This window comes from Lonchura striata, chromosome 1, assembly GCF_046129695.1.
Source record: "Lonchura striata isolate bLonStr1 chromosome 1, bLonStr1.mat, whole genome shotgun sequence".
In the NCBI taxonomy this organism is placed as follows: Eukaryota; Metazoa; Chordata; class Aves; order Passeriformes; family Estrildidae; genus Lonchura; species Lonchura striata.
Genome location: NC_134603.1, coordinates 149,792,384 through 149,818,362, shown reverse-complemented (window position 1 = coordinate 149,818,362; position 25,979 = coordinate 149,792,384). Strand labels below are relative to the sequence as shown.

Below are 25,979 nucleotides of genomic sequence, written 5' to 3'. Positions count from 1 at the left end.
GGAGCACCCAGAGCAATGCAGAGCCCAACTGCCCTGTTTCTGCTGCCTCCCAGGTCCTTCCTGCCACAGGACAGCAGGAGAAATTGTCTTTATGAGTTGATCAGTGCAGTGTCTTGGAGAAATAGAGGAGGCAAACATTGAAATTAAAGGTGTGTGGCATTAATATTGCAAATTCCCAGCATTCATAAACTCAAGCCTACACAATTTAAAATTTGATTAATTTAATCAGGAGATTAAACATTTCTAAGTCCCTTAAGGCCTTTTATGATTTGCTTCTATAATTTCAGGTGTTGAGCTTCTAAAAGAAAGCTGAAGTCACCGAGTAAATTCCAGTGCTACAACATAGCAGGGTGTATACTGGATCACTCCAAAGGTCAAAGCAGTTTCTCTTTTCATCTCCTTGACAGTTGTCAGTAGTGATTGCCTGGAGAAAGAATATTAGACAAGTGTAAACAGAGTGTGTAGCTCCCCCAGCATGTCCTCCCTGCAGCCTGAGGCTGAGGATGTTTCTGTGCCCAAGACCATGTCACTGGATTTTTCACACAAACACATATAAACTTCTGGCATACACAGAATCCTGGGGCACTGAGCTTCAAAGATTAACTCTCCGCTCTTGGAAAGGGAAAGGAAAGAAAGAAAGGTCTTTTTTAAGAAGAGGATAAATTGAAAGAAACATTGCTGTTCCTGTGCACCTGAACCCTGATGTGCCCTACACTTCTTGCTCTAAACCTGCAGGGAAATCATCAGTTAGTTCTGTGTTTCCACATAACACCTGGCCAGCCCCTATCCCCTTTTATTTCTAAGAATCAGGAAGGTAAACTGTTTTTTTTTGTTTGTTTGTTTGTTTGTTTGTTTGTTTGTTTTTTGAGAAACAGTGGAATTGTTCCCTGCATGTCCTAGGTCAGTATATCAAGGAACAGGGCTCCCCTCTGCAGTCTAAATTACTGCCTAGAAAACAGAGAAACTGGGACAGAAGCTGGGACAGTGTCTAGTCAGAGCAATCCCTGGATGCAATGCAATAAATTTGCCAAACTACTTTAATTGAGAAATGTATTATTATTTACCAGTGAGGTGCAAAACCCTTTTGGTTTCCCTAAGTGAGGATAACCAGTGAAAGTCTGGATGTTCTGGAGGTCTCTGCATTCCATCAGCAGTATGTTTGGAATACATGGTGTGGGGAGCAGAGCTGGGGAGGCAGATGAGATTCCTGTGAAGTTAACATGCTGCTGCCCAAGAAAATGTGTGGGAGCCCGGCTTTGCTGTGCTTTTGCTCTCCTGCTGTGAGTTTGTGCTGGAGTGGGAACAGAAGGCCCCAGCCCCTCCTAAGCAGTGTGACTCAGACTTCACTTTGATTTTCAGCGTCCAGGTGAGAATTGCATAAAACTCACGAGTTTCAAACTGCTGTACAAGTTCTCCAAATTTCCAGGAAAAGAGGTGAAGATAAAAGGAAGGGAAGGCAAACTGAGAAAGAGAGTAACGGACAATGAACACAAAAAGGAGGAAAGAAGTGATATGTGTCATTGCTTTTCATCTTAGTGGCTTTGCCACCAGGCTGGCACACTGGTGCATTGTAATGCACTTTTCAAGTTACAGGGTGGTTTGAAGCTGTGGCTGGTATCAGAGATGGGAGTGAAAGTATAAAGCTGTCTGCCTTCTGCCCTGAAATTCACTCCTTGCCTTGGCTGTAAGCCACTAAACCGCAATTAAAATAGCATGAACAGGACGTGTCACTGAAATGAAGATCACAGTGTTCCCTCAAACCCTCTGGTGGTGCCCTCCCGAGGCCCTGCGACAGAAGGTGAGCTCAGTGGATGGCTTGCATCCCTTGGGCACTGAGGTACAGGAAAAAGGCTTTACAAGCACAGCCAGGAATTTATGGCAGGAGCAGATGAGGAGACAAAAACAAGAATATAAAGCAAGCGACAGAACTGGAGACAAGACAATTGCAAGTAAATTGCCTCTTCTCTCCCTCCTTTTCCAGCAATTTAGTTCTAAGAACAGGCTCAGCATTGTCAACAATAAAGAAATGTTCTCTGTCTCCGAGCCGTTCAGCATGTCTTCAGTAAATCAGCAATTTGGCAATGACTGAAACAGCAGAAACCCTCCTTTGCTTTGGCACTGCTGTGTGGGCTACATGAGCTGTGGGGCTGCAAATCCAGGGCCTGAGACACTGGCCCTTTCACTAAGCAATTCCAGTCCTAGTTGTTGGGAACTGGTGCCACATATAAAAGATTTTGGAAGATCCTTATTTTTTTTGAAACAATCCTTGAAACCTCATGATGTTTCATCAGCTTCAAGGCTGGTGAGTGGCCTCATCACCTTCATCAGCTGGGAGTGGCACAGCCCATCTTCCTGGCCATCCTATTATGCAGTCTTTCTGTAGAAAACTGCCTTGAACTCAATTGCCCAAGTTTGCAGCAATAGCTATTTAGATGGTAGGGTGCTCTGCCTTCTCCCACTGCTCCAAGCTCTAATTGTGTCCCAACATTTCTGGTTCTTTGGCAGCTGTTGGCTCTTGAGCTCCACAGCACATCTGAGCTGCTGAGCTCAGCATTGAGGTGAGGTTGTCCCCATGTGTCCCCTACCCGTGAGTCAGTTGTGCCCTCAGCCCAGAGCCACACCTGGGCCCTGTGCTCTCTCTCAGCTGCTGAGGTCAGCTTGCACATCCTGCATCCCTGCCTTGGGATCAGGAACTCCAGGCACTCCTCATGGGGCTCCTGGCTCAGCAGAAAACTCGTGTTCTCACTCATACTGGTTTAAACATGGACTTAAACCCACGCACATGTAAGACCTTTGCTGAGTCAGAGTAAGTGACAGCAAACTCCTGTGCCATGAATAGCAATGAAAGCCAGAAAAAAAAAAAAAAATTAAGGGCACCATTAACTTGAAAATCCCACTCTGCCTGAAAATTGTATCTTTTCTAATTAGCTGTAGCTCTGTGACTGAAAGAAAGTAGCAAGGCATAAAATGTCTCTCCTCTTAGCCTGATAATTGTTCTCTTGATTGTGCTTTGAGCTCTGTTGTTCTTACTGCTTTATTTGTTTTTTTCATGCCTGCTTTGCCTTTGCCTTGTGCATTAGCAAGAATCGTAGGATCTAAGAATCATTAAGGTTGGAAAAGACCTCCAAGATCATTGAACCCAGCAATTAATTCTGTTCACCACAAAACCGTGTCCCCAAGTGCCATATCCACGATTTTATAACCCTTCCAGACATGGAGATTCCACCACTTCTCTGGGCAGTCTGTTCTAATGCTTGAAGACCCTTTCAGAGAAGAAATTTGTTCTTAGTATCCAATCTAAACCTCCCCTGGTGCAGTTTCAGGATATTGGGTGGCTTTGCTCTTGCCTGGGGCAGTCTCCTTGCCTTAGGCTGTGCAGAAGGACACTTCCCTGGACCTCTTCCCATGCTCTTGCTGGGTTTGGTCTCTGCAGGTCTCTTGCTTTCCCAGTGAATCCTCTGGGCCAGGGGAGCAGCCTTGCTGACTTACATGATGGGCTTGGGGAGCCAGCAGGCATCTTCCAGTGCTGAGCAACTGCACCTTTCTCCCCCTTGCCTCTCCACTGGATGAGGGTTAGAAGCATTTCTCAATTTTTGGAACAAAATGATGGGGAATGGAAATTATTTAACTGCTCACTCCAGTGCTGGGAGCCAAGGGTGAGATTTGGGGCAGGGTAAAACTTGTCTGTAGTCCCTTTGGTGGGGTAATTTCTGGCTTCCCCATGTGGCCCCACAGACATTAGTGTTCCTGGCAGAGGATGGAGAAGGCAGGAAGTTTTCTGGTATCTGTTTAATACCTTCTCAAGCCATCTTTGCAGGAGCTGTGGTGTTTAACACCATGGGGTGAATGGGCTGTAGTGAGAGCAATAGCAATGCTCTCAGTTAACCAGTTTTCACAGCTGTTTCCAGCCTTTCAGCTACCCTCCAGACCCAGCTAAGTGTTCTGTGGGTCATTTGGAGATTGTTTTCAAGGCTCCTCTGCAACTTGACACCCGACTCTTCCTCCACTGTGCAGCTCCCAGCCTGGGACCAGCAAAAAATGTAATATATTGTGGTGTGCAGCCGTTGGACAAGGAAGAAATTGTGATTTATGGGTCTCTCCCCTCCATTTCTACCTGCCTGTCCAGGTGTGTCCCAGCATGAAAAGCTTTGTGCCAGGCCTGGATGCTACCTAACAATTGGCAGGGGGAAAAAAATCCACTGAAAATTCTGGTAACTCCTCAGTTTTGGAAGAGAAGCACCATGTGTGCACCTGCAGCTCTCAGCAGAGTTGCCAGTGAATTTATAAACTCTGGCAACTGCTCTAAAAATCCAGTGACCTGCTGATCTCTGCCCCTCAGCTGCAATTTTGGTTTTGATGACTGCCTGGATTTTGGTTTATAGCAATTGAAAAGGTGTCTGTGCTACAACCACACGAGTTTTTGCAGGATGGGAGGGGGGCATAAACTCTATACTGCTCAGAAAGAAGCACAGTTGTGTGCTGAGCTGATAGCTGTTTAGGAAAATAGTTTAGCAAATAACTTTAAATAAAACAGTTAAATAGGAATTCTGGGAAAAAGGTTTTGTCAAACATGTACATATCTGGATTTCACAATTTTCTTATTATCTGAGGAAGGCTTTGATTTCTGATTGTACAAATATGATGTGTGTCATTCCAAAGAGGTTCATGATTCATGGACAATAAATCTGTAGCAGTGTGTGATCAGGCTGGTTGTTTCCTGAGAAAAGGGGTGCATATAGTATGAAAGGTTTATATACATAATGTATATAAGGATAGGTAGGTAGCATGAATGTTTCTCTGAAACAGAAAAAAACCCTCAATATTTTTCATTAATATCTGAAGAAGGAACAAATAAAATCCAAATCATGCCACTGAATGGATGTTTGCTTGTGTTTTTTGTGGCAATGTACGTGCAAAAAGCAACCCCCCAAATATTTATATATGCATGGCACTAATGGCATTTAGTCACCAGAGGGCAGGGTTTGCTGAGCAGAAATTCTTTCTGCTATGAGAAATAAGGCTCAGGAAAGAGCTCCTGAGTCTCACTCTCAGTGCTTTAATGCCCTTCCAGCACTCTGCTGCCTACCTTCCAGTTAAAGTCATCTCAGTTTCAGCTTTATTATTGAAATTTCCTTGAATAAAATTTATAAGTCTCTGTGTGTCCACCTACAATGTGCCGTTAACTCTTTGGTTCAGTTAAGCTGTTTAGGGTATATTTATGAGCTTTGTAAGTTCAGGGACTACATAACTTTGAAAATCATTATGGGTCATATTCTGTCTTTTGGGAAATGTCAAAAAAGTGACAGAGTTCAATGAAGTAAAATTAAAATTTTACTTCAAAAAGAGTCTTGGGAAATTTTTTTCTAAGCTGAGGTCAGGAAAAAGCCAAAAATTCCTGCAGGAAGGAGTTTCAATTGCAGTGAACAAGAATAAATTCTAGAGTTTCTTGTCCTAGGATGATAATAACCAGACAAGAAGGCTGGGGAGAATATTAAGTATGCTGGAAGTCTTTTACCTGAATTTGTGGCAAAAGCACTTGAGGCTTTAAACCTTTCAGACTGCATGGCAAATTATTGATATTATACTTATGTTATCTGATATTGATATGGAATACCTGTAAGCAGCCTGCTAGAAGATAAGTTTATTGAATTATATAAAAGCCCCAATGTGTTCATTCCTTTGTTAAAAATGAGATTAAATGGCACAGTGCAAGGACTGATAGGCAGTGAATGATGAGAAAGTTGATTCCTCTTAGAAATCCCATGAGGAAAAGCTGATTATGTGTAGGAAGACTTAAATCTAGACTTGTTAACTTTAAAAGTTTCCCTTTAGTTGCTCTCATCCGTGGCTGAATTTTAATCAGGTTTACTTGTGATTGCCCATATGAAATGTGTGCAAGATTGTCTGGAGGAAAATGTAGAGGGAAAAAGAAAAGAGTCACAGCAACAAGCATGAAAATGTTTTTTATAATCTCTGAAATATTCAAGACAGTTTAATTTTCTCTTAGCCTAATTCTGCTTTCATTAAATTCTGGAATTCCTGTTGCTCATTTAGTGTGCATTATTGGAGAAATTTTGTCATTTGGTGGAGCAGTTAAATTCTGTAGTAAGCTGAGGAACCTGCCTAATACAAGGGGGGGTGAGAGAATTAGCTGCTGCAGCTTCTTTAGTTTTCTTTCTTGTTCTGATAAGAGCTGCTCCACTGAACTGCCACTGATCTGCCTCAAATAAATCATAAGAAATGTGGGAATAGTCAGATCCTTGGAGGGGAATGAATGTTTCAAAATAGTTACATCCTCAAGGGGAGAATAAATATTTGTTCTAAGAGAGGAGTCTCTTTTTAGCACTAGCAGAGGTTCTGAAATTAAGACCTTGAACCAACAACATTCTCTTAACCCAATGTGGAATATTAAACCCAATATAAAAGGATTTAGGTAGGAAAGAGTCATCATTAATTCTTACTTAATTTGCTTCTTTGGAAAAAAGGTAAATGAATAGGAGGGACAGTCTGATGTCTCAGCAGAGAGGTGGAAAGTTGTAACACATGGTGACAGCATGGAGTCCCCACAGCTCCCACCCTCTGACTGCCCTGATGTGGTTTGTGGCCCCAGTGCCTGAGACAATCCCTGCTGAATTTAGCCTGTCAAACAGGGAGGGCTCCAATTTCCAAGCAGGAAATTTCCTTTTGGAAATTGTTTCCTATTTACCAAATAAGCACCACCTATTTTATGGGTGTTGAGTTGAGGAAGAGAGAGACCACAAATGCTGCCTGTGCTGGCCAGGGAAGGCTGTGGCACCGTAAGTGTCATGGTTTGACACGGAAAAAGAATTTTTTCTAAAGGAATTGGTCCAATTTGGATATTGACCAATTGAAGGTGGACACGCCTCTGAGAACACAGAGGGGTTAAAAGCAGAATTCCCAGGGGAACTGGCTCTCTTTGGTTCCAGTCAGGGTGCAGTGCAAACTCTCCCCTGCCCGGCCGTGGCTGGGTGGGGAGGGGAAGGCCCATGGCCTGACGGAGGTTTGCCCAAGGGTGGAGGGACTGGAACTCCCTGCAGATGGAAGGGTGGAGAAATCTGGGATGTCTCCATTCCCCCCCAGAGTCTCTCTCTCTCTCTCTCTCTCTCTCTCTCTCTCTCTCTCTCTCAAGAGACAGCAGCAGCAGCAGTTTTTATCAGCAGTTTCACCATGGGGAAGGAGAAGAGCGAGGGGGCTGCAAGGTGCCCAGCTGCCCGTGGGAGCTGGAGCCTGGGCATCGAGCCATCCTTGGGAGTTGGAACTTTTAACCCTTCCTGAGAAATGAAAGCTTTGTGAAATTTCACTCCTGCTCGGTTTGAAAGAGAGGAAGAGAGACACCTTGGACCCTGGGATGTTATAAGGAGAAATTCTAGGTGGGAGGGGATGATGGAGTGGCTTTTGGCTGGACTTTTTCTTGGTATCCACAGACTGAACTGATCTTCTCCTCCAAGAGAGACTGTGTTTTAGGAGGATGCCAGTGATCCAAAAGACTTGCTTCAGCTGTGAAAAGACAGAAATGGAGTGAACAGAGAAAAAGTTAGGGGGTTTGTGGTGGTGCCCCCTGTCCTCAGAGAAGGAGAAGAGAAGAGAAGAAGATCTCTGTTCCCCTGTTTCCCCAGGGGAAAATGAGGGGGACTGTGGTCCCAAAAATGAAAAAAATGAACTGTTTTCTCCCCTCTTGGCAGGGCATCCTTGAAAGGAAAAAAATCCTAAAAGCAGTCTGTCCATCCATGCATTGGTGGTGAGAGCACTGTGCATGTAAAGGAGAGTGTCACCATGGCAAACTTTTTTCTCCAGGCAGTGCCATGTGTGACATGGAAACACAGGATGTGGAGCTGTGTTTCTTGAGGGGTCTGTGGCACAGGAGAGACTCCTATCTCCCTTGATAACTGAGTATCAATTGTCTAGAAGGTGGAAAGCTGATTGTGGTCCAGATTTTGTCTCACTGTGGTTTGTTGGAGTTGGGTGGTGTGAGGAGGAATGCTTTGCAAGGTTTTCAGTTTGAATTTTGTGTGTTTTTTCTCTTCTTTTTTTCCTTTTATAGTAGTATATTAGTAGTAGCTTAATAAAGTTTTTTCCCTTGTTATTAAGCTTGGGCCTGCTTTTGCTCTGTTCTCAATCGCGTTTCACAGCATTCAATTGAGAAGTTGCATTTTAATGGGGGCGCTGGCATTGTGCCAATGTCAAACCATGACATTTTTTGGCTTTTCCCTTCCCCCAACCATGACAGTAAGGAATTAACTCAAATTCCAGGCTAACCAGATCATGGTCCATCCTTCCTTCCTCCACCTTTTTCCATTTATTACAGAGAAAGGAATTTTTGGGGTTTTTTTTCCATGTCAGACTCTTACACCGGGCCACTCTTGTCTTTGCTGTTCATACCTACATTCTTTCACAGAAATATAAGCAGGTAAAAGACAAGCTAAAAAGCCCCAAACTTTTCTGGAAAGTTGGTTTCAGAAGTAAGTTGTGGATTTGTTGGACATGTTCAGATTAATGTGCACTGCAGTGCAGTGAATATTAAAGGAACTGTCAAGAAGGAAAGTCTGTGTATGGGATAAATTAGGACTCTCTAGGGATTAAAAAGATGTAGGATTTTTATTAAGTAGCTAGCCTACTATTGAAAAATAATGAGTAGTTTCCATAGCAACCTCACTTTCACATGGAGCAGACATACCGTAGCAACATAAAAAAGAACAGTATCAAAGAAGGAATAAAACTGAGCTGCACTATTTGGATTTTTAAAAATATCCCTCTGTCCTGAACTCTCTGTTTACAATGCAAAGATCAGTGTCTCAGAAGATTTTTTTTTTTAAGAGATTGTAATTGTTATAACTTTCATCCAAACACTTGGTAAAAGAAAGTGAAGTGATAAATATTGCTGAAAAGACAACAGGAAAGGATTATGGTTCTTTCCAGTCTGTACTGAACAAAGGCAAGAGCATTTCAAGTTATCAGCATCTTGTCATGGCCTCATATCCCTGGGTGAGCTGAGTTTGATTGGAGGCTCTGCTGGTATTTCCCTGATGCAGGAAAGGTGTGTGACAGTTTGTGTTACACTCACGTTACTCAACATCTGACCTGTGCAGAATATTTGTGAGACAATGCCAGCGAAAGTCAAACTCTCCTGGCTTTAAATTCTCAAAATTCAGGTTCCAATTCCTCTGAAGGTTGACCAAGGGTTCAGGTTTCTTCAAGCAAGGCTGGGTTCCTTAATAGTTTCATGGAGAAATCAAGTAGAAATGACACAATCTCAAAAGAGAAAGGCCAATTGACAGCTGACAACTTTGACAGAGGTGTGCTGTGTTTTTGTCATGTCAGTGTGAGTCCAGAATTCCCAACAAGTGCTGAAGGCCATGAATTTCCAGGAACTAAATCTCAGGAAAGTTTTAGATACACTAACTTTGACAAGAGGGCCTCTCTCTGTGTTCTGCTCAGGAATAGCTCTCTAAGCGACCTGATTACTCAGTCTAGAAAAGCTACTATTTTTATTTTCTAGCCTATCTTTTTGAGAAAAGGTGCAAGGAGATTTTTAAATACAGATAGAGAAGGGATTATAAATGTAAAAATACTAAATCAGGATGCAAGTAAAGAAAAAGTTATTAGTAGTAAGCGTAAGAAAAGACAAAGATGATGAAGTCCCAAAGATATCAACATTTTCAACATGTGGAGACAGGTTGGGTTGTTATATGGCCAATAACTTTATAACAGTGTAATTGTTCATGAAGAACCATCACAGAATAAATGTGCTTAGTCCTGCATGAGCTGGTTCTTGGTCCACCCTCCCAGAAATTGTGTATTTCACCCATAAGAATGCAGGAGACAATGGTAGACCAAGTTTTCTGATTATGTTACACTGACATTTTTGTCAATTCTAAAGATAATGTGACAGATGCACGATGTGTTGGATCTGTTAAAAGAACACAAAACCTGTCTGTTTCAAGTCAATCACATATGACACCAAAAAATATGGGTCATATTTGAAGGGTGAGGGAAGTAATGTCTGTGAAAAAAAAAAGACTTGGTGTCATTAAGGGGTTTCAAGTGAAGAATAAGACCCCAGTACATTGGTGTGCTCAAAAATGCTCACATGTATTTGACCCTTCATTAAGTAGGAAATTACAGTATATTTTAACTGATCCTGATTAGATTGTTAATTATAAATACATGTGTGAAAAGTACCTATATTTCCAAAAATGCAGAGCACAATGAAGAGGATCAAGAGATTTTCTGATGTTGCATAAGAGAAGAAGAAACATGTCTCACTAAATTGAGTGAGCTTGAAATATTTGTTTGTTAAAGTGAAAATTCAGGTTTCTATTGTGTTGTCTCTCTGATCTGCTTGAAAGAGAGGTAAATAGAGCAGAGTAAAGAAAACTGAAGATAGACAAAGATTTCCAAAGGAAGCAGGTAGATGTAGTCTGTTAGTTGAAAAAATTACCAAGAATTTTGTAATTAACTCCAGTTTGGGATTTTCTTTAGTCAGGACTAATGGATTGTCTAATTCAGACAGAACTCAAATTGAGAGAAGGCCTGTAACCATCAGGATTTCTGGATAAATGACTTTAAACATCCTTTACAGTTGGTGAATGTATTAACCTCCCTGATTTGTGAAGTTTTGTCATGTGAACCTGTTACTGCACTGCAGGATTTGCCTCAGGGCGGCTGATTCAGGGCTGTTGATATGAACCAGTCTTGCTGCACCATCAGCTCTGTGAGGCAGCTTGTTTCTTCCTTTTTCCAGGTATCATTCAATCAGCCCAGGCTTGATTAACTCAGCTTACCTTACATTTACCTCTGAGTGCCAGGTCATAAAAGTGAAATTGTGCATACTTACTGCAGGGAAATTGATATCTAATAATTTCCTGTGCTTAGTCCCTTTGAAATGCCAGCAGGTTTATGCTATAAACTGCATTCTATTTTTTTTTCTGGCCCTAGCTTGCAGAAATAGAAAGGAAATTGAAAACAGATTAAAAAGTCCATAAAGATCATGAAATTTTGCTTTTGCAGCAAAAGTTCTTACACATAGTAAAACATAGTGAAGTCCATCCTTTGAAATGTAGAGAGCAGATTAGATTTTGAAGCATCAAGTGTGGTTCCAAAAAGTTTGTATTCTTAAAATTAAGAATTTGCTTATGTAATTTACTGAACTGGGCTATTTGTTAACACAGGAAAGGGCCATTTTCAAGTTAGAATGTTGCAAATTGTTGCTTTTTTCTTGATGATATTTTCCATTTTTCTTCTTCCTTGTACAGAACTTTTCATGTGGCTTTAGTTTCATTAATATTAAAACAAAATTTGACTATAATGAAAACGTTTTGATTTTAGCTCTACAAAGGCAAATTAATAGATACAACCAACAGTCAACTTTTCATTAGCACTCTCCAACATTTCGGCTTGGACTACTTAGAACTATGGCAGCTTTCTTGCTAAAATACTTCTTAATGCCAAATGCTAATTATTCGTGGGAATATGGTTTTCTGTAGCCCCAGGCTGTTGCAGAAAATGACAGCTTTTGATATTACTAAATAAAATAATGTTTCCCCTGTGGCATTTTATTTCATACCACGTTTAATGAAATGTAGATTTTTAAGGTCATTTCATTAGCAATGAACTCAATGGTGTTGGCTTTTGGTGTCTGATTGCACTGTAGTAGTTTTTTAAAAAGAAACCTGAATAATTTTATTTTTCTACAGAGTTTCTTGGAGTTTCTTGGACTTTCAAAGCCTATTTTCTTGACTTGCATCAGGAAAAAAAAATATATGATTGCTGGGAAGAAAGCTGTGCTGTGAAAAGCTGAGAGATTCTAACTCATTTTGTTTCAGTGAAGATCTGAAGCACATGTTCCCTTCAGTTGTATGACTCCCTATGCTGCATCACTTTACAATTAATACCTTTTTTTTTCCAAATACATGCCCCTTGGGGAACAGATTTTTATTATGTCAGGAATCCTCTGCTGTTTTTTATAACTCTTCAGATTATTTTAAATACTTTCCTTGTGAATTATGAAAACCTCGAGCTACTATGACATGACTTGATGTTCACCAGAAAGTTATTTTTTTCTGTGCCTGCAGACCTGAACCTGACCCTTAGGAATGAGGGAATTTTGCCATTAATGACATGGAGATGTATCCCAGGCACAGGGGTACAGCCTGCAGTGTTTTTGCAGGGGAAAAGGCCATGTCCTTGTAAGAATTTCTTCCCTTTGGAGTCACTCTATTGACTTGACCCATGTGAAGCCATAATTGATCAGCCTTTGCAAAGCCTGTCCATCTTCAGGGTGCCCTTGCAGGATGCCTCTGTCTGACTTTCCCCACCTGCCATTGCTCCAGAGGGACATTTGCACTCCCAATCTCTCTTCTGAACATCACTGTAGCATTGGGATGGTTAAATAGCTGCCTCTTTTTTGGTAGCACGACTGATAAAAAGCTTCTTCTGGTCTCATTTCAGCTTCATGCCAAGGCACACTGCTGGCTGCTGGTGGTGTGTCTCCTTCAAAGGATGGCTACCATCCTTGCTTACTTCTCAGCAGAGAGCAAAGAGCCTTTGATTCGGCTTCACTGGAAGCTTAAAAAAACCTCACCAACCCCAGAGCCAGCTCAGTTGTTCAGAATTTTGCTGGGTTCTATGTAATTAATTAAGATTTTTTAAAACGTTGGTTGCTCTGCCAGCCTGTGTATCTAGGTTGTGCCACTTTCCAGGATTGCCCTCCACCCCTGTCCCCGCCCCTCGCCCCGGTTCCTGGCACATCCCTGAGCAGCTGCAGCCATGGAAGAATTCTTTGTGGAGGAGGCAGCTCCAGTGAAACAGGTAGGAGGGCTGGGGGGGGCTGGCTGGCAATATTTCAGCCCAACAGACCCAGGTTCCAGCCAGCCCACAAGCCCCTGCTACCTGTGGCAGCAAGGATGATAGGATTTCTCTGAGACACATCAGGTGCGGTCAAGAGCAACCTTTAATTCTGGATGAAGGAGTCCTGGTGTGCATTGGGAGAAAGTTAAAAAGTTTCTTGTGCAGTTTGAAATCTCCGTGTTTTGCTCATGGGGGTGGGTGTTGCTGTAAGAAGACTCTGTGTCCCAGGCAGGAGGGAATTCAGGAATGATGCTGAGCAGAGAAGTTCTGAAGTCTTGTGGGAGCAGGGAAGGGGAGGAGAAGTCTGGAGGTTTCCTGTGCAGGCCTGGGTGTGATGTGTTTCACTGATCTGTCCTTAGATGGAATTATTGGCACTGTCATTGCTTCTCTGACTTTTCCATTGTAGGATGTGTTGGATCACTGAGAACACTGTTGCAGCACAGGTTACATCAGGACTGCATTTGTCCTGTCTGCCTTGCATTGACATAGAATGTTTTCTTCCCATGTAATTCCTTTTATTTTGTTGCTGCTGTTTGTATTCATTTGGTTGTTTGGTTGTTTTTTTGTGAGTTGGTTACTCTTTAACTTATTATTTCTACCTCTGCCAACCCTCTGGTTGCTTCAGCCCTCCCCTAGACAGACATATCTGTGCAAGCAATACCCTTGGACAAAATTTTTACAGCAAACATTGAGTGGGGCAGAAATGTGAAGCTGGTTCATGCCATGGAGTTTGACCCAAAGGATGCAGGACAGCAGGTGACTTGTCATTGCTGCAGATTCTTTAGGCCAAACCTGATTTGGGGAGTGCTTTCTTCATTAGGAAAAATGACAGCTGCAGCTTGCCTGTTACACTTCTCTCATCCCATCAGACTGATGCTGCAGCATTTGAAGAGTTGTGCATTAGCATTGAGCTGGGATTTCTATGATGTAACTGTACAAACTGAGTTATTCAGGGTGGAAAATAATGTTAAATAAAAGCTAATTACTTGAACTGGCTTTTTAACCTGTGAACATATCTTGAAATGAGGTATTCTCTTTGGTCACACCAGGGATGTTTTTGCTGCTGAGTTTTGCTGCCCTTTGAGTAACTCCTGAAAACACCTGCAGCATTAGCAGCATCAGATCCTGCCACACTTTTCCAGTGACCCTAACCCAGATAACAGCTGAGAACAGAGTGCATTCACTGTGCTGACAGTAAAGCTGTCAATACAGGAGAAATCCACAACCTGTGGGAGCCATGGATTTGATGTTGCTGGTGGCTGCAACAGGCTGCAAATTCTGCCTGTTGAAGCAGGACTTTATGTTTGCATGATGGTTCACCCAATAATACATTCCTCAGGGGATTAATGAGCAGACTCAGCTTGTACCAACTTTGGGATTCATTATCTTGAGCTCTACTGCATGGATGGGCAGCTATACATCTACTGGGCTTCGAGTCCTTCACTGTTACAGTGGGATAATATCATTCCTTACCTCTTGGGAATGTGGTGAGGATAAATACTGCATCAGTCTGCCAGATGCTATGGGACTGTAACTTCATAAGAGGGCCTTAAGTGGGTAGACTATGTTCACTTCATGCCTGAAATGGTGTTTTGGACCTGATGGGGAAATCTGTGTTTCTGATTAGACAAGTTGAAGAAGAATTTGAGCCTGCTCAGTGAATCTAAAGAAATGCTCAGGACATTCATCTTATGATAATATTTGGAAATGGAAGATTATTATTTGCAAAGTCATGTCATGTTTCACAACTTTTCATGGAAGTGAAACCTCACTGTTTCCAAACCAATTTGGCAAATAGGTGTATGCTGAACTTCACTTATTTTTTTGGCTAGCTGACAGTACCTGTGAGAAGAGTGAGGAGTTACATTCCTGTGTTGAATAATGAAGTAGGCACATCAGTAACAGGCTACCAGTTCTGTAAGCAAATTTAAGTAGTTTAGACTTAAACTTATAGTTCAGTCTGTATAGGCAATTTGCTTGTGCTGGATAACTTGTTTTCCTCTGCATTGATGCAGGTAGAACAGGATTTCAACTTAATGGTAGTGTCTATCTGGAATTTGTGACTTTGCCCTGTTTAAATGCCAGTTTCCCTTGGGAGTGGTGTGCCAGAATGTAAAAACCACTGTAGGACTCCTACAAAGGGTTGTGTTCAGCTTTTTCCTTTACAAGCACCCCTGGAAGCAGGAACTGGGGAAAAGTGGCTTTGAATTGATGAAATTCTGAACTGAGGATTTTTTTTTTTTGTGTGTGTGTGTTTTTCTTTTAATACAATTATTATATCTTTCTACAGATTTCCACATGCTTGCAGCCATCTCTCAAAGGCTAATATTTCAATATGAGTAGGAGAGTTTGTGCACTATATCTGCATATTTGTTCTGTAAGCATTTTGGATAATGGAAGGAGGAGTGCAATTAAGGTTTTAAAAATTGGTAATTGCAAGCACTCTCAAAGAGGACAGGCATAGAATTTTGGATGATCATGATAAATGTGAGTGACAGTGTGAAATCAATAAGATAAAAGTCAAGAAAAACAAATGCTGAGTATTGTAGTCAGGAAGGAAACTCCTCTGACACCAGGATAAAATGAGGAATAACTGCCTAAGCAGCTCCCTGCAGGAAAGGGAGTTTGTGGCTTTCATAGATGCTGACAAGTTAAATATAGATCCAAAATGTATGCAACTGCAGAAATGGTGCTCATTACAGGGTATATTGATGGTTGTGTTTAAGTTTTGGGAAGTAATTATTCAGTTCTATTTGGTACCACAGAAGTCTGAAATTGAATGCTGGGCGTAACGCTTGGAGGGAAATTAGGGAAGCTGAAAGGGCTCCAGATGAACTCAGAAGGGCTGAGGAATATGAAAGAAATATGAAAAACTGTATTCATTTAATTGAAAAAAAAGACAAAACTGAAGAGAAAAAAATTCAAGTGCCTTAGCTATGAAAAGGCTTTTTTGTAATAAAGTTTTCTACTGAGAAATTTAAATTTGCAACAATAATATGTTGGTCAGATTTTAGAAGAAATAATTATACATGACTTTAAGAAAGAATATGGAGTACTTTTTGTGAAGAGAACAATTCAGAACAGAGAAGGCAAACATCTGTCAGTGGTAGTTGGGAAACTGTGCTGTAAGGGACTGGAAATTCCCCTGGGCTGTCTTCAGCAAGGTGTTTCTGTCCATTTAGTGTTATGGCAAGTATAGGATATGTGCTATGCCCAAAAAGGATTTTTTTTTCCCTTCAGAGGAATGTTGTGGTGGCATAGAAGACAGATGCAGAAACAAGAACTAAGAAGGTGCAATCAGTAATATCCCAAGGAGTCAGGGGATGGGTGTGAATGTCAGGGCTGCTTCTCTCAAAGAAAGCAGTCTTGTTCTTGTTGTCCTTCAGGCTAAGTGCCAAAGAGGCATTCCTAAACACCTGCAGATGAATGGCTGATTAGCAAAACAGGCATTTATAAATACCCATTTCTGGGAGAATTCTGCTTCTTTAAATGAAATGAGTGATCCTACATTGCTCAACCCCATCCTCTAACATCAAGTAACTACCTGTCCCTACCACAGAATGACCTACCAACATATTTGGGATCATAATTTAAGAGCTGTCCCATTTTAACTAAAAAGATATTTCACTGTATTATGTGTTGAGTTGTGGGACATGTAAATAAGAGGATGAGTCAGAGAGAACTTCAAAGGACTTCCTATGATTACTTTCCTGGAAAAGGTCCCATTTTACTGCTTGGCTAGCAGGGAAAGAGCTAAACCAAAAATGTTTTCCCCATGGGTTCCATTAAACAAAATCAGGGGTCAAGAGTTGTCATCTGCCCAGACAGTTCTAGAAAATTAATTATAGCTCTTATGTAGCAGGCAAAGAGTTTTTATTGTGAGTCACTATTTAGGAAAATCCTTAAGTGAAAACAAGCACAAAGACATGCTGGGTGGGGAGAGCAGCTCTGAGTGAAGGGACTTGGGGACATGGGTTGATGAAAACCTCAGTGTGACCAGGCAATGGGTGCCTGCAGCCCCAAAACCCAATTGTGCCCTGGGCCACATCAAAAGCAGCGTGGCCAAGGGAGGGGATTCTGCCCCTCTACTCTGCTCTCAAGAGATCCCACCTGGGGCCCCCAGCATAGGAAGGACAAGGACTTGTTGGACCAAGCCCAGAGGAGGCCATAAAAATGCTCAGAGGGCTGGAGCACCTCTGCTATGGAAATAGGCTGAGAGAGTTGGGTTGTTCAGCTTGGAGAGGAGAAGGCTCTGGGGAGATCTTCCAGTGCCTAGAGGAGCTAAAAGAGAGCTGGAGAGGGACTGCTTGCAAGAGCATGGAGTGATTGTGCAAGGAGTAAAGGATTTGAAGTGAAAGATGTTATAATTAGGTTAGATATTAGAAAGAAATCATTTACTGAGAAGGTTGTGAGGCCCTGGCACAGGTTGCCCAGAGAAGCTGTGACTGCCCCAACCCTGGAAGTGTTCAAGGCTGGGTTGGATGGGGCTTGGAGCATCCTGGGATAGTGGGAGGTGTCCCTGCCCATGGCAGGGGGTTGTGCTAGGTGGTCTTTAAGGTCCCTTCCAGCCCAAACCATTCTGTTTCTATGATGTAGAAATTAGGGTACTGCCATAGTACTACTGCTGGTAGATTGATATTCTTGGATTTCTAAGCCTGGTGATATTTAGCAAGGTTATAGTGCAAAACATGAACAACTTTTAGAGCTTTCTGCTGAGAAGTTGTTAGAGCTTAAGGATGGTTTAACAGAGCAAACTGACATTTTAGGAGGCACACTGCTATGTCATACATTTTGATCACTTTGATGGAGTTTTGGATTATCTGTTCGTGTGGCAATCCAGAGCTCCAGTACAAAGCATCATAAGGGAAAAAGCCACTAGAATACAGCTAGCTAACTTTTTTTTTCCTGAAGAAATAAAACAGCCCAACCAACCACTTATTCCCTTGATGATCATGACTCTACATTAGACTGCTTGAGTTTCCACAATAAAGTAAGAGGAAATAAGAGAATGCTGTACTATGATATCACAAGAGTTGGATCAATGAGCAATTAAAATAAATTTATCCAATTAAGTTGGCCTTTTCTTCTATTTTCAAGCTGTTTTCAGATCAGCCCTCTCTCCTGTGTATTTATATTTGCTGCTGAGTACAAAACACATTTCTGTATCTAGATCCTTTGCAAAATATGATTGCAGTGTTTTTCCTGTTCAGTGGCTGATTAATAAATTCTTAAAAGAATACTCTAAAACCAACAGAGCCATTTATGCTTTGGTTGTTTAGACATTAACCAAGTGTCTTGAAATTCACAGATTTTCAAATTTCCTGAACATTCTCTATTTTCAAGTACATCTTTGTAGCCTTCAGCAATTTCATAAGCCAGATCTATCCATGTTTTTAGCCATCCTAAACTAATTTTCTTTTATGAATTTGTCCATTAGCTTTTGAATCTATGTCCCTTTATAGTGCATTATATACAATATTGCATAATTATGATATTGGAAGAATAAATAAGCATTCCCTGCTCGCCTCTTGCATTCCACACCTCCTTGTTTACATCCTTGTCCTGTGTGTTTTTTCTGGCCTGCTCCCTGTTTCTTAATGACTTGCAGCATTTGACTTGCATCCTTGACTGATCCTGATCACCAGCTGACATTTTCATAGATCTGTTTGTTTTAGCCCAAGCTCTCCCCTCTGAGTGCTAATTACTCAAAACCCATCATTCTCTATGTAAACTTTAGGGTCATTTCTTCTTTGTGCATTACTTTACCTGTATTTAAACTGGGATCTTTTATGAAATATGGGGACATTTCATCATTCCCTCATCCTTGAGGGTTTAGTCTCAAGACACTTAAGAGCCCTTGAGCAAATCCCAGCATCATTCTTTTCCTATCCCCCAAAACTCTCTGTGACATCTTGGCTCTTCTGTCTCCACTTGTCAGAGCTGGTTTCTGCCTTTAATTTTCGCTCCACTGAAGCTGGTGGGTGCATTCACTGGGATGGATGGATGGATGGATGGATGGATGGATGGATGGATGGATGGATGGATGGATGGATGGATATCCCTCACATGCCATGTTAAATTCCCTTTCCAGGTGGTCTCTAACCTGTTGGTTTGATTTAGTAATTGCTAGTGTTCATTTTCTACCTGCTTCCATGACCAGAAATGCAGTCCTTTAGTTCAGTAAGATAATAATTTTGCTACAAGTTAAATAATAAATCATAAAATAAACTGTCATTTTGGGGTCATTTTTATGATTCCTGCAGTTTTGCCACTAGACCTTGGGAAATTATGCCATCTGAAAAATTCAGTCCATCCATGGAGATACTTTGTCAGTGGTTTAAAAATGGGATATGTGAGATTTATGGCTCTGAAAAGCTAATGATCTCTTTTCTCAATGCTTTGTCAAATCCTGCTTGGTTTATGCTGCCCATAAGCCAGTCTAAGCCTTGGTGTCTATAAGGGAATGTGCTTTGGTGATTAACAAGGTGTTATTTTCATCATATATTTATTACACTGAGCCTCGTCAGAACAATTCTGATCCAGCACATTTATTAGATTGTATCTCTTCATGCCACTCATGCCACTGTGATAGTTTCCTGTGCCTGGTTGCAACAAAATTAAAAAAAAAAAAAAAAAAAAAAAAAAAAAAAGCAGGCCAAGGAGCCAAGGAGTAATGTATATATTTGCATAGATTTCTGGAAAAGGTGCTCAATAAAATATTGCTGTGTTTTTATGTTCTGAGAATGTCTTGAATTGCAGCCTTAAGCCAGATGATGAATTCCCTCAGTCAGGTATGGCTGAATAAGTTCTTCCCTTGATAAGTCAAAATAAAGGTGTGGAAGTGGCTGTTTGGAGAATTTGTAAGGTGAAAAAATTGCAAAAGTTAGTGGCTTTAGGAAATGCCGTGAAGGTGGGAGAGTGGATATGCTTTCAAAGCCTGGGACTACTCTCACTCATTCAGGTTGCATCTGTGATGTATTAGAATGCAGATTCATTCCATGGTAAGAAGAAATAATAAAAAAAACCAACTCCCTTTCTTTCATAGTAACTTCAGGGAATATCTGTGTCCCCTTTTCTATGTGTTTAATGGAAATTTCATTAAAACTATCACTCACTTCATCTTGCAGTTAATAAATAATATATCCCTGCAGAACCATAGAATCAGTGAAGTTGGAAAAGACCTCTACAATCACCAAGTCCAATCCAGCACTGCCAAGTCCACCCTAAACCATGTGGGGAGCCACATCTACAGGCTCCAGTACTTGTGACCAGCACTTCCCTCGAGCCTGTTGCAGTGCTTGACAGCCCTTTTGGTGAAGAATTTTTTCCTAATAGCCAACCTAAACCTCTCCTGGCACAACTTGAGACCATTTCCCCATGCCCACTTGATTTTTATGTGGGAGAAGAGACTCACCCTGACCTCCCACACCCTCATTTCAGAGAGTTATAGAGAATGATAAGGGTGCCTTGAATCTCCTTTTCTCCAGGTTAGACACCCCAGACCCCTCAGCTGCTCCTCACAGGAATGCCTTGCTATTATTTAGAAATATTTGAAGAAAGGCTTTTCAGAAGCACAGTAGGCAGGTGTGCTGGTGCTCTTTGAAAGTCAGCAGAAACAGTAATCATTTTTGTCCCATGTATTTAAAAAACTTACAGTGCAGTGCCTGTTCCTGGGTTTGTACCCCTGTGCTTTGGGAGTAGCACAGCATCATGCCACAATGAAATGTGAAAAAAAAAAAATCATTTTAGCTCCAAATGAAAGGTTCATTTCTCCTTTGAGCTTTAGCACCCCATAATGTGCTTTATCTGCCAGGATGCTGATATGTAAGCATGTGAGCCTGCATCTTTATACATTAGTAGGATAGAATTGCAGTTAGTATAAACCACAATTAAATAAAACTGTGGAAAGGGAAGAGGGAAAGTTTGCAGTGGCCAGGAGATGTTTGTTTTATTTTGTTCTATTTTATTTTTGCTGTAGATAGGAGTTGAAGCTGCTAAAATTACGGGTAATTTTCTCCCCAAATAAAGTTCTTTGCAATCATGTTTTAAATACTTTTCAAAGGATCTTTTCTCACATACATTATAAATACACATACACTATAAATGCCAGTGAAACCAGTTTTAAAAATGTAACTACTGTCTGCAATTTGTATCATATCCTGATCAGGCTTTTCGCTAGGCATATTTTCTCACCACTTTTCAGTGCATTTGATACAAGCGTTGCACCATTTTTTTGACATTCCCTGTCTCCAGCTACTTTCAGACTGCAGGTTTATTTAATAATTAAACAGTGTCGCAGCATCCACTTGTTCATAAGGGTATGAGAAACTTGGCAGTGATTTCCTGAGTCCTTATTAACAAAGAAGAACAGAGAAACATGGAGTGCATGAAAAGCATCTTTGAGAACATAAAGGCTATAAGGACTCTCTAACAAAGGTCTCCTGGCAGAGCCTTCCAGAATAAGATACAGCTTAAAATTCACCCAGAGCTTTTTGCCAGTGCAGACATCTGACCCTCCTTTGTCAGAGGACACAGAGAGCCCTTACAGAAGGGACATGGAGGGGTGAGGAACTCAGCATAGGGACAAAGGTGCTGCCTCCCTCACCTCAGCTAATTGTGGAAAAATCCCTTTCCAGAGTGTGCCTTTGCCTTAGTGAGGGGTTGTGGTGTGCCTCTGATGCACAGGGTGCAAATGTGGCTGTGCAGTCTGTTTAAAGCTTTCCTCCATGCCTGTGGATGCTGGTGGGAAGGTTGGAAGCTCAGGGCAGACTCCTGCACCGTGGGAAGCTGCTGGAGGATGTCTCAATGAGGGCAGGTGCACCTCCTGCAACCAAATCCAGGCACCCAGTGCCACTTCTCCCAGCTGCTTTGTGCTGTCCCTCTGTGACACCCCTCCCCTTTCAAGTGTCTGTGTAATCCTAAGAACTACTATTTCTCAAGCCAAAAATTTCTTTTAGAAAGACTTTTTCTTAAAGAATTGTGATGGCTAATGCAATCCTTTTTCCTGCAATCAGCTCCTCACCCATGACCTCTCCTGCCTGTTCTGTGGAGAGGTTTGTGTCCTCCATCAGCCTTGCACAGACTCTGTGAGGTGTCCCAGCTGAATCCCACATCCACTGAGTGCTGGGCTTCAGGTGGGTATTGGGTGTCTGGAACTGAAATCAGGGAAAAGAGCAGGACAATTTTGAGAGGCATTTCAGGAGACAGCTCAGGGCAGCTTGAGGAGCTGTGATTCAAGAGATCCAGCCTCATTTGGGAATGAAGCAAACTGGGGCTTTAGGTACACAGCAAATGCAGTCCTGGTGTAGGTACTCAAGGTATGTTAGTCAGCTTGGGTAGCATTTCAGATAATGACTTCCTTATTAAACAGCAGGGACCAAGCAAGACCTTGAGCTGAGTAGGTGTCAGTGTTTCTGCAGGATTCACTCCTGTTGCATGTTGAAGAGGCTCTGTGTTTGAGTAAGGCTGTACCTGTAAGGACACATCTTGTGTCTGGGTTTCAAAGTGCAGCTACATCCATTCATTCCGACTTGCAAAACTGTAATGGAAATTTATCAGCTCAGCCACAAAGACTAATTTTCCAGCTTTAGCAGAATGGAAATACTAATGGCAATTTACTTGCCCATCAAAAATAATTACTCATCCCAGCTGAGCAGGCAAGTAAAATTTGCAAGACTCAATTAACTACCTGCACTGAGGAGAGTTTATATGATATTCTTGTTGCCAAGCACTTTGATTCTTACTGGAGCTGTATAAATTAACCACTTCAGTGCTTTCCAGAAAACCCCATGGGTCAGAGCTCAGATTCCTTGAGACCTTTTGCACTGTTAAGAGTGGCTTACACTGAGGAGAAGGTAATAGAAAATGTCTACATCAGGTAATAGGAAATTTCCTGTCTACAGTAGCAAAGTAATTGCTACCAGATGCACTGGTGGCAAATACATAATGCTAAATGATACTTAGGAATAAATGAAGTGACACAGTATAAAAATGAGCAGCATTTTTTTGCAAATCCCTTCATGGCTTAGTCCTCACTTAGCCAGTTGGGAGCCACACATGGAAGTGAGACCTGCTGAAGCAAAGCCCAGCAGTGAGGACTGGTGCTTGTGAAGGGGTTAATTCCATGGAGAAATTATTCTCATATTTGCTACTGTGCCTCCAGAGTGCATGTCCTGGTCCTCCCTGCTGCCCACCAGAGGCCAGCCTTGGGGGACATGGTGACATTCCCTGTGCTTTTCTTCTCCCTTGGAGACAGCTGATGAGGAGACACAATCCTGTCCTGAGTGCTGAGGGGGGGAGATGCAGATGGATTCCAGAATTTTAAGTGTGATCTTCTCATCATCAGGGCTGTGATGAGGAAAGTCTCTGGATCACAGAAGGGCAAAGTTTCTGATAAATAAAGTACAAATTTACCCACATGCCAAGGGCCTTCCTTATGGTTTCTGTGAGCCAGCTAGGGATGTTCCTGGTCATCACCTGTGGGGACACTGCCTCAGATGCATTTGTGCCTTCCTTTGTGAGGGAAAGATTCCTTGAGCTGTTTTCTAGACCCTTCCAAATACCTCAACAACTTAAAATTTTGTTCCAGGTTGCTGCTTCCTACTGCTGTGAAGGTAAATTTTCTCCAGATAGGTAGCTCAGGGTCTAATTTCTGACAAAGATGAGTTTAGTTCAGGATTTATGTAATGAAGTCTGGGATGCAGGGTAAATTGAACAGCTCCATTTGTTCAGACATAAATCACAAACCACCTGCAGCCTGAGTGACTGTCCCCTAAATATCATGGGGACATGGGTCATTGTGGAAATATTGCAGTTCTGAGTCACACATTTAAATAGAGACATGGAAATCAGGAAGCAGAGAGGGCTGTCAACTCATCAAGCTCATCACCTGGCTTGTACTGAACATGCCCTAAGACCCAGAGCAGTGTCTGCTCCACCATCAAATCAGCTCAGTGCAAATCTTGAAAGGTACCAACTAAATATAAATGTGAAAGGCTCTGATGACATATAATGAATTCAAAAATCTTTTTTTTTTTTTTTTAACTATGCCAGGATAGGGATTTAGAGAGGATATTTCTGAATAGTCTGAGAACATAAAATGACTGTTACTGAAAAAGGACAGGATAGGAAGACTTTAGTATGTTCTGACATTTTTTATAGTCAATACTTGAGACAGTATTAAAAAAAAAAAAGACAAATTAATACAGCATTTGCTTCTTAAAACAAAAAAATACTTCCACCTATATTAAATCCCATAGTCCACCCACTAGTTAATTAAGCCTACAGCAACATAATGACCATTCAGCATTAAGCACTCTGAATTAGATAACAAATTTGCTCAGCCAGCCACAGGCATTAAATAACCATACATACATAACTTCCACTAGCCAATAAATCAAAAGCTACACAAAATCATTACTCACTTTTCTGCACATCTTTTCTTCTCTGAGATTTCTGCTTTCTTTCCAGTAATTGTGCACATTAAAGGCTTTTCCAGAGTGTGTGTTGAAAGGGCATCATTGAGATGAGCAAGGAGAGGGAACAAGTTCCAAGACTCAAAGGAATGTTTGCTCAGGTCCTGAAGAAGGGGCTTACAGCTTCCATGCATGTAATCCCTTTCTTGCAAATGGATAGAGGTGCTCCTGCAGGCCAGGCTAGTTTTGAGTAAATTAGCCCTTGTGCTCCATTTCAGTGTTTTTACATTGTTGATCGATGCTCTTAATTTCTCAGTTCCTTGTTTTCCACCCTTCAAAGATACATACTGGTTCCTTTCATTTTGGGGAGAGTAAATATGGTACAAATGGTGGGGCAGTCAAATACCAAAGAGCTGAAGCCAAACAAACCCTTAAATGACAGGACAAACTAGATCATGACCTGTATGTTACAGTCAACCCAAAGGTCCATTCTCAGGGACCCTCAGCTCATTAATCACCTTCATGGAACACTTGATGCTCCTTGCATCACCCATGAGCAGGTACAAGGTGAGGCCTCCTGGAGAAGGTCTTCTGTCCCATGTCATATAATGTCAGTCTTTTCTGTTTAAGCATGGCTGGGTCATCCCTTCAGACTGGGAAATGAAGATTTACCACAGAAAAGTAGCTACCAGGAGGCAAATTGTGACCTGAAGAATTGTCCTTGCCACAAGGTTTTTAATTTTTCTTAACCCAGTCATTTATTCCTAAGACTTCCCCTGGGCAGATGTTGCTGGAAGTTGTCTGTCAATATGTGAAGTGCAGGCAAAAATGTGTTAGAATTTTCTTGTAAAAAAAAATGTTTGAAAATTTCCAGATAGTTCTGTTGAAAGTCCAAAATAAACTTCTACTGCTTCTGCTGCTTTCTGTAACACTCTAAGAAGTTAAGAAATACAAAGAGCTCCATATTAAAGGTTACATTTTAAGAATTAAAGCAACAAAGACAGGGTAGAGATGCAGGTAGCAACCAACTCAGTGGACAAGAAGAAAGATAAAAGAGCTGTAAAAAACAGGTAGCAAAATATCTATCTGTAGTAGGCAGAGAAATAAAATGAATGTAATAAAATATAGAAATATTTAAACTCTTTATGAATATTGATCCATATTATTTATGCTTTCTAAAAATGTGCTGTGAAAAAAGGAGATTCCTGTCTTTGTGAAACGCAGTGTTCAGAGGGGGAAATGCAGGATGGAAAAGAAGTGCTTGTTATATACATTGTTGTGATTCCTGTATTCCATTATGGAACCTAGTATCAAATGATTTCTAGCCCTTAGTTTGTAATCATAGTGTCTTTTGGATTAGGGAAACAAGACATTTCATGGAGAAGAATCCAAATGCAAAATCAGGTACCTGTAGAAACAGATTCCAGAAAGCCAGAATTTATGATTCCAATGAGCTCTGTGTAGCAGCTCTTGCAAATTAGACAGAATGCAGCCATCCAAGACTGCCAGTTTATCAGGTCAATTGGAAAGTGCATCACTTGTCCAAGCTCCATCCAGCACCAGCTGCATCTAAGTCTCTGCCAAATCTCTTCAGACAGTCGTGGGATGTGAGCAAGACCTCGGCTGATTGGGCTTGCAGCACAAACCCAAAATGAGTTTGTCACTCTTTTAAATTCCCACATACACTGGCAGAAAATT

The 25,979-nt window shown here is 41.5% G+C and overlaps 1 protein-coding gene across 4 annotated transcripts in view; it reads left to right on the top strand.

Moving 5' to 3' along the window:
• DPP6 (dipeptidyl peptidase like 6) overlaps positions 1–25,979 on the top strand; it is a 546,530-nt gene that overhangs the window by 167,213 nt on the left and 353,338 nt on the right. The window contains exon 1 of one of the 4 annotated variants that reach the window (XM_021543893.3): positions 12,784–12,828. The exons of the other annotated variants lie outside the window; for them this stretch is intronic. Within the exon in view, the coding sequence (XP_021399568.1) occupies positions 12,787–12,828 (42 nt within the window). The 5' untranslated portion in view covers positions 12,784–12,786. Of the gene's footprint in view, positions 1–12,783; positions 12,829–25,979 lie in introns of those variants that run through there. 4 annotated transcript variants of the gene reach the window in all.